This window comes from Fragaria vesca, linkage group LG7 (assembly GCF_000184155.1).
Source record: "Fragaria vesca subsp. vesca linkage group LG7, FraVesHawaii_1.0, whole genome shotgun sequence".
Taxonomy (NCBI): Eukaryota; Viridiplantae; Streptophyta; class Magnoliopsida; order Rosales; family Rosaceae; genus Fragaria; species Fragaria vesca.
Window position 1 is genome coordinate 4,784,127 of NC_020497.1, and position 9,047 is coordinate 4,793,173.

Here is a 9,047-nt window from a genome sequence, read left to right on the forward strand (position 1 = left end):
GAAAGGGAAAAACGGGAGAGAAGAGAGGGAAAAGGGTTGGGCCTCTCCAACCGGTCCAACTCCCCCTTATACCCAACTCCCACAAAAATAAACACCCCGAAAAATAATACCCGAATAAAAATTACATTTTACTAGCTAAAATTTACTATTTTTACCGTCGTCGTATTTTCCTCATACGAATAATCCTCCGCACATAATCGTCCCCGAAACCCCTCTAGGGACCAATTAAACTATTAACTCAATGATCGAGACGGTAAAATTCTTATCATAATCACGCTAGTAAATAAGGTAAAAATATAAGGGTCGGGATGTGACACATTCATTTCTCACCCATATATATAATCGAGATGTGGATCAGTTTCAGCGGGAGCCCTTCTAGTGAGGACTCTTAAGTTGAGGTCTTGGTGAGGACTTTTCGGCTTATCCCACCTTTCGATCTTATATCCACATCTTGACCGTTCAGTTTATAGGTATTTATGAGTAGATCATTTCTGTAAATTTTCAGCCATATTGAAAATTGTTAAGACATTCATAAGTGTGATTTACCAATTATGAACTTGAACGGTTCATGTTTGACATATTTGGTTCGTTCATTAATTTGATCTAGTTTGTTATCTTAATGATCACCGATTTGGCTGAAAATTTGTAGAGTTGATCTACACATATAGACCTAAAAACTGAATGGATGAGATGCCAAGATGTGATCGAAAAATAGGTCTTTTAAACTATAAACCGAAAAGTCCTCACCAAGTCCTCAACTTAAGAGTCCTCACTAGAAGGGCTCTCCAGTTTCAGCTCGGTGCGTTTAGGGCTGATTTGATTGGTGTGGCAGGTGTTTGGGATGGGTTATGAAAGATCGATTGGACTCTGAATTTGGATTTGGCCGGGAAAAAGTGGCTAGGTTCTTCCATTTGGCCGGATTAATATAAATCTGGATTTGGACAAATTTGACCGATATCTTAAAAATTAAATTAATAATAAATTGAATATGAATAACAAATAATATAGAAATAAACTGTAATTAATTTGTTTACCAAAAAATTATATTCTAATTAATATAAAAACAATTAGAATTTAATATTTCCGACGAGCAACTTTTGATGGAAATAATATTTTCCGACTACTGAAAGTATACTTGCGACGATGGATAGTTGTCGGAAATAATGCGTTTTTCCAAGGGTTAGTCTAGTCGGAAAAAGACTTCTTTCAACTAGACTTTTTCTAACGAATACCGACGACCCGACCCTGTCAGAAATGACGTTTTCCAATGGCAAACAGGTTTTTCCGACCAAATCTCGCCCGTATAAATGACTATGTTTGTCGTAGTGTATGCAAATAAGGTCGATGATAGCAAGTCCAGCTGGATGTTTTACTGGAATTCAGCTTTGCCAAAGTCCCCATTGCCTTCTAAAGCTGTTGTTGATACCCAAAAAATCAATATTCATGCTTAATAGATATTACAAGCCCAATAAGAAAATACACATGCAAATTACATTTAGAAGTACAAAAATTACGTATTTAATCGAAGTCATGCCACACATGTGGACCCAAGCCATAATCATGCTCTTGGGGTTTGCAGAAGTGGGTGTGGTGTGGAAGGTTACGGAAACGCAAAATGCTCATTTACCAATTTTACGTCGTTGGTGATTTTGGTCTTGGGCCCAAAATCCAAGCCCAACGACTTCGACCGACAAATGAAATGGTGAATATGTATGAGAATATTGGGCTGATCCTTTTCTTTCCTTTAGACCTAAAGCCCAAACTACACTTGCCAACATCAGTCTCTCCTGTTTCCCAAGTCTCAGTTTTCTTCCTTTTTCCCCGCAGCAACCCTTTTCTTCTGAGATGCTTTGGATCACCCTAACACCTCAAAGCTAAACCTATAAAATCAAGAGTTTAGGACCAGAACAACCATCAAGGAAATCCTGTAAAACCCAGAAAACGCCTAGAAACAACTTTCATTCCCTCAAACATTCAAGTCTTGAAGCCTCCAAGTACCAAATCTAATCCTTAATCACCATTCCAAACATTCAAGCCTTCGATCTCTACTTTTTCCAGAAATCCCTTACCCAGAAAAACCCCAAATTCTCTCACCGCAGTGCGTTTAGCTCCTACACCATGCTTCACGCTGTCAAGCTCCTTTTGATTTCTACTTGATCTGAATCACGTACAAAGTTCCCAATAATCGGATTATTGGTTTGATTTTGGTCTAGTCGCTTTTCATTTCAAAAAAGACCCTCACAGCTGTACAACAACTTCTAAACCTTGGAGGTATATATTATTCAGTTACTTTCCCGATTTAGAAGTATGTTAACAAAGGAACTGATATATAAATATGAGGAAATTTTACAAATAATACCCCAATTACAAGCCATTCATCACATTGGTGTATCAACTTCAAAAACTATTAGATTAGTACCCCAACATCAAAATTCGACCTACTATCAATACATGTCGTCTTTAATGGCGTTAAGCCTTCATCTTCTTTGAGATATTTTTGTCTCTTGCTGTTTTAGATGTACTGGGTTTTTTCGTCTTTGGAGCAGGCAACTACTCTCTCTCCTTCTATCTTCCTCCCCTCACTCCTTTGTACCCTAAACAAACTTCAGTTACACACCTATGAGTTTTTGCTTTGGTTTAAAACTTTAAATCACCGATGAGGGATATGACTTTATTGTATTGCATGGATAGTTAAAAATGTTTTCTAGGTTTTTGCATGGATTGAGCCAGAGAGTTTTTGGGTTTTTGACACAGACACAGCCAAAAAAGAAAGAAAAAGAAAACGAAAGGACGAAATTGTTTTTGAGATAGTTTGCACAATGATAGACTTGATATTGTTATTGACAGATGGTATGTTAATTACATTGGGATTAAATGTTAAGATACAAAATTAATAGTTTTTAAATGTGCGACATCAAAATGATGAATGACCTTTAGTTCGGGTACTATTTATAAAATTTCCTCTATAAATATGGAAGCCCTTCTAGTGAGAACTCTTAAGTTGAGGACTTGGTGATGACTTTTCGGTTTATGGTTTAAAAGACCCAATTTTCAATCACATTTTGACATCTCATCTGTTCAGTTTTTAGGTTTATATGAGTAGATCATTTATACAAATTTTCAGCCAAATTAGTGTTCGTTAAGATAACAAACTAGATCAAATTAATGGACGAACCAAATCTGTCAAATATGAACCGTTCAAGTTCATAATTAATAAATCACACTTATGAATGCCTTAACAATTTTTAATATAGGAAAAAATTCAGTTTACTACCCTGAACTTTAGGTCAAAAATCAGTTTGATATCTCATCTTTTTTTTTAATCAGTTTCATACCTAAACTTTCAAAATGACATCAATCTCAACCAAAATGACTAAAATAGCCCTGGTTAATCTTTTTACCCTTCCTCTCTCTCTCCCTGCCTCCAAATCCACTACATGGCCGGCACCGGCATCCACCCCTACCACCAGCAATGGGCCCCGGCGGCAGCCCCTCCTCCTCCCCCGGGTGTTGCCGCTGCCATTCTTAACTCTGAGAGGGTAAAAAGATTAACCAGGGCTATTTTAGTCATTTTGGTTGAGATTGATTTCATTTTGAATTTTTAGGGTTGAAACTGATTAAAAAAAAAGATGAGGTATCAAACTGATTTTAAACCTAAAGTTCATGGTAGTAAAGTGAAATTATCTCTTTAATATAGCTGAAAATTTAGAGAAATGATCTACTCATAAATACCTATAAACTGAACGGTCAAGATGTGGATATGAGATCGAAATGTGGGATAAGCCGAAAAATCTTTACTAAATCCTTAACTTAAGGGTCCTCACTAAAAGGGCTCATATATAAATATATAGATCAGAAGGTGAAAGAAGTTACGCCGAGTTTGGAAAGGACGTTGTAAGTCTTATTTTATCAAAAAATAAAAATACGTATAAAAACGTGTATGCTACCTCTAGAGAAGATGTAAAACTGGAACCAGGTTTGACTACATTCTTCCAAGGAAAAGATCTTCAGGATTCGGGAAAGACAGTGACATTGCGACTCTTGAAACCCACAAGTAACAAGGCAACTCTTTTGCCCCACGAAGTTGCAAAGCTCGAGCTCATACCCTTTTCAAGTAGCAAGTTCCCAGAAATTCTAACCTGCTTTGAGTGAAACCCAATTCAGCTGTTGCAGAAACAATGGCAAGAACAATCAAAGAGTGTGAGACACCGGCCATCAAAGGCGAAGAAAAGTATTGCGCCACATCGCTAGAATCCTTGATCGATTTCATGGTTTCTAAGCTCGGAAAGAACGTCCAAGTTTATGCGACTGTGGCCGAAACCAAAATCGAAAAGGATTGACATTACTAGAATCCAAAGTCTTGGAGATAGGTCTGTTGTGTGCCATAAGGAGGGCTTTGTTTATGGTGTTTTTTACTGCCACAAATCCGATGATTCAACGACAAGGGCTTACATAGTTCCTTTGGTGGGTGCTGATGGAGTTACAAAAGCCAAAGCAGTAGTTGTTTGCCATATTGATACCACTGGCTGGAACGTACCCTAAGCATTTGGCCTTTCGAGTCCTCAAAATAAAACCGGGAAATACAATCCCAGTCTGTCATCTTCTTGCCACTACCGATCTTTTGTGGGTTGCTATGTAATTCATGAAATGCAAGATTTGGATGTGTGTATTTAAACAAAAAGCGTATAATGACCCTATAGGTCTCTCAAAGTTGTTTCATGATTAGTCTCTCAAATGTCTCCTAATGAGTTTGGTCTAGTGGAAGCATGCTAGACTACAAGTGAGACGAACGCTGGAAATACACTTCTGGTAATAAGAGATTATTAATTTGGCCCCTCAGCTTGTGAAAAACATCTATTAAGGAAATGTCATATCTTAAATTGCTCAATAACCCTAGAGTGCATGGTAGCTCACTCGGCCACTATTTTGTGGATAAAAAAAAAAAAAAAAAAAATTGTTGGCTTCATCCTCTGATCCTCCTATACGGAAAATTCCCCTATAGAGATTTGCATGACATAAAAACCAGCCTTTACAAGCAAAACCCAGCACCCCTGCTGCATGTGCTCCCTCCCGACCCTCCCCTGTGACTGTTAGTTGTATGCATGGCATACGTATACGTACACGTACAGCAGCCAAACCCCTCCTACGTATACGTATACGTATATCTTTGCTTCCGTTCTTCTGCGGCTGACTGCATGCATGCAGTCCGTGACTATTTGATTTTTTCTTCTTATATCATTAAGTGGAATGGTAATGTTACAATTCCAACTTGCAAGTAATGCACGTTGCGATAGTGCAGATGTGCAATACAAACAAGCGTGATGATTCCTACTTGTAATAATAAGACAGATCGATCATGTTAGAGTTCTATCATCGCAATAGCCAATAGGCATTGGGTGTGATATCTACATTATTTGGCTTTCTCCTTCGATACATAGTAAAAGGAACCCCACGGCCCTGCATTATTTAGCTTAGTGATAAGTGCATTATTGAAAAAAGGAACCTTGAAACATTGTTGATAGGTGCTGTTCTCTAATTTGTACCCTACAAGAGTTTGCATCAGTAACCTCACTCCTCTATAATATAAATTCACGATCGAACACTTATATTTGATTGCGCACAGTCACAACCATGACGACATAGTTAGATCTTTGTTGTTAATCAGAATGCTGGCTACTGTTAGATCCAATATTAATTATTTGAGCCAAGTTATTTAATTTGGTTGGTTTCATGGTTACCACATAAAATATCTAGCTCTGTTGTCAATCCATATCCGAAAATCAATTGACGATCTCTATATAAGCGCACTCTGCACTCATTCATTCCTCACCCATTTCCAAGACAAGATCTAGATACTCGATAGTTCGTATCGATCAATATATAGGATTACCAAAAACCTGTATGCATGGATCAGTTTCGTCTTCTATGCATGTTTTCAATTTTCTATGTAAGACGTCTTAGTTAAGTTAATTCACGAATTACGTACATAAGATCCATACATATGCCAGACTCATTCATTTCTCATATCGTAGTTAATTTTGTGTCATGCACGCAGGTGGCATCAGTAGTGGTGGGAATAGGCTATGCAAACAAGGTCAATGATGCCAAATCCTGGATGTTTTACTGGAATTCAGCTTTGCCAAAATCTCCATTGCCTACTAAAGCTGTACAGCAAGTCCTAAACCCTGTAGGTATATAATCGGTTAATAATAAAATCACTTACTAATTAACTGAACTTAAGCTAAATTCATTCTAAATCTAAATATGAACAAGATCCAGGTGAACTTAAGCTAATTAAGAGTTCAACTAACGAGATTTTTATTGGTGAGAAGGTGAAAGAAGTTACGCTGGGATTGGAAGGGACGCTATTAATCCTGCAGTATCATGCCTTGTTTATCATTCTCACAGTATTGGATCTGCAGAAGAATTCAACGTGGAGCCAGGTTTAACTACATTCTTCCAAGGAAACGATCTTCAACATTCGGGAAAAACGGTGACAATGCGATTCTTGAAACCCACAAGTAACAAGGCAGCTCTTTTGCCTCGTCAAGTTGCAAAGTCCATACCCTTTTCAAGCAGCAAGTTGCCAGAAATTCTAACATACTTTAGAGTGAAACCCAAGTCAGGTTATGCAGAAATAATGAAAAAGACAATCGAAGGCTGTGAGAAACCGGCCATTAAGGCCGAAGACAAGTATTGCGCAACATCGCTAGAATCCTTGATCGACTTCATGGTGTCTAAGCTCGGGAAGCACGTCCAGGTCTATTCAACCGAGGCGGAAGATGAAAGCAAACAAGAATATAGAATTGAGACTACCGGAGTCCAAAGTATTGGAGACAGATCGGTTGTGTGCCATAAGGAGAGCTATGTTTATGGTGTGTTTTACTGCCACAAATTCGATGACACAGCCACAAAGGCTTACATGGTTCCGTTGGTGGCTGCTGATGGAGTTACAAAAGCCAAAGCAGTAGCTATTTGCCATATTGACACCACTGGCTGGAACCCTAAGCATTTGGCCTTTCGAGTCCTGAAAATAAAACCGGGAAATACAGTCCCGGTCTGTCATTTTCTACACACTACCAGTCTTTTGTGGGTTCCTATGTAACTATGTAAGGCATCCACATCAAATCCTGTTGGAGTTGTTAATAAGTCCTAGTTAATAGGGACGTACGTGCAGTTAGTTTTTGAATCATTCCTGGCTAACTGGCTTCATGTAATCATTTACCACGCACTTAAGAGTTGTGTACGTTTCCCTTGTAAGGCTATATAAGCCTCTGTTTGTTAATAAATAAGAGCCTCTGTTTGTTAATACTTAATAATGAATACGCTGATATTCTCCTAGTTTCGGATAAGGATGATCTCCTTGTCTAATTTCATCCTTGGTTATCCTTACCTTCTAATCTCATCCATCCATTTAAAATCAATCGGTCATTAAGCATCCAAATCAGCATCTGGCAATTAATTACACCAAAGCTGGAATTTCAAGGCTAAACCCCCCGTTAATTTTTCACTAACGACAATTATCTTTTCTTCTTTTCCTTCATCTCACCTCTTCTCTCTTCCGGTCTTCCTCTCTTCTCTATTCCTCATCTCTCTTCTTCTCCACAGTCCCAACTCTCAAACCTTCAGAAAGGAAAGTAAGCAATCTGTTGAATCTTAGAGTTTATGGCTACCATGGATCATCAAACCCCACAGATTCATGATTGGAGCCTTGGAGGGCAAATACGAGCCGTATATGAGAAACACATGTGCATATTTATTAGGTTTTTCCTTCAATTCCAGATTCCAAATATCCAAACCTTCTACAACTGAAACCAATACCATGGAGTAATTCAACTTGTAGTTCGAAGCCTAATGACGCATCAAGGGTAACTAACATTGGGTAACCAAACGGGTAGATCTTTGCTTTGAGTTATTCTTCGATATAATTATCTTTTGATTAAGAGTTATTCTTGGATATGAGATTGAGGTTTTAAGAGAAACTCATATGGGTCAATAAAAACGCAAGCCATAAGAAAACCAGCAATGCTATAAATTCTGGAAAATCGATAAGGATGTTGGCTAGGAAAAAAATTGGTTAGAAAATTCCATCCTCAAAAATCAGCAATGTTGAAAATTCCATAGAAATCCCTTCTTCTGCGGCTGACTGCAAGCGGTCCGTGACCATTTGAGATTTTCTTCTTCTATCATATGTGGAATTCCAACTTGCAAGTAATGCATGTTGCAATAGTGCAAATGTGCAATACAAACAAGCGTGATGATTCCTACCTGTAATATTAAGACGGATCGCGATCGATCATGTTAGAACTCTATCACCGCAATAGCCAATAGGCATTGGGTGTGATATCAACATTATTTGGCTTTTGCCTTCGAGACATAGTAAAAGGACAGTGTTCACCTGGTCAATCATTGACCAAAAGATTTATGGTCAATGACCGTTAGATTTACATCCAATTCGATTTACATCCAATTCAAAGGTTGAAAACAAAACAATTTAACTTAAAAATAATTCTCTTTATCTTTAGATTTACATCCAACGATGATGACTGACCATAAATCTCTTAGTCAATTACTAATCATGTGAACAATACTGAGTAAAAGGAACCCCACATGCCACGGCCCTGCATTATTTAGCTTAGTGATATGTGCATTATTGAAAAAATTAAGGAACCTTGATACATTGTTGAAAGGTGCTGTTCTCTAAGTTGTACCCTACAAGAGTTTGCATCAGCTAGCTCTGTTCTCAATCCATATCCTAAACTCAAGTTGCGTATCTACAGCAAGTGCTGTTGCTTTTAGAATTCGATTTCTATATAAGTGCACTCTGCACTCACTTCATTCCTCACCCATTTCCTAAACAAGATCTACATTCTTCATAGTTCATATCGATCGATATATAGGAATACGTATGCATGGATCAGTTTAATTTCATCTTCTTTGCTTGTTTTCAATTTTCTATGTAAGTATTAGTTCGTATTTTTTAATTATACATGCTTCATATATATATATATATATATATATATATATATATATATATATATATATAT

At 37.6% G+C, this 9,047-nt stretch overlaps 1 protein-coding gene, 1 non-coding gene and 1 pseudogene across 4 annotated transcripts in view; all 3 read left to right on the forward strand.

The window, feature by feature from the left end:
• LOC101313363 overlaps positions 1–4,639 on the forward strand; it is a 10,075-nt pseudogene extending 5,436 nt beyond the window's left edge.
• Positions 4,640–5,615: 976 nt separating this feature from the next.
• LOC101292340 (dehydration-responsive protein RD22-like) lies at positions 5,616–7,307 on the forward strand. Of its 2 annotated transcripts, XM_004306714.1 has the most exons (3): positions 5,616–5,947; positions 6,056–6,191; positions 6,333–7,307. In XM_004306714.1, exons 1-3 carry the CDS (start codon positions 5,906–5,908, stop codon positions 7,103–7,105), a joined length of 951 nt encoding a protein of 316 aa, XP_004306762.1. In that variant the 5' UTR covers positions 5,616–5,905; the 3' UTR covers positions 7,106–7,307. The 2 variants fall into 2 exon arrangements, with proteins under 2 accessions (XP_004306762.1, XP_004306761.1); XM_004306713.1 differs by having other exon boundaries at positions 5,829–6,191.
• A 1,552-nt stretch (positions 7,308–8,859) lies between these two features.
• LOC101292835 overlaps positions 8,860–9,047 on the forward strand; it is a 4,191-nt gene continuing 4,003 nt past the window's right edge. The window contains exon 1 of one of the 2 annotated variants that reach the window (XR_185171.1): positions 8,860–8,959. This is a non-coding gene — a transcript (uncharacterized LOC101292835). The remainder of the gene's footprint in view (positions 8,960–9,047) is intronic. The other variant, XR_185170.1, reaches the window with a different exon arrangement.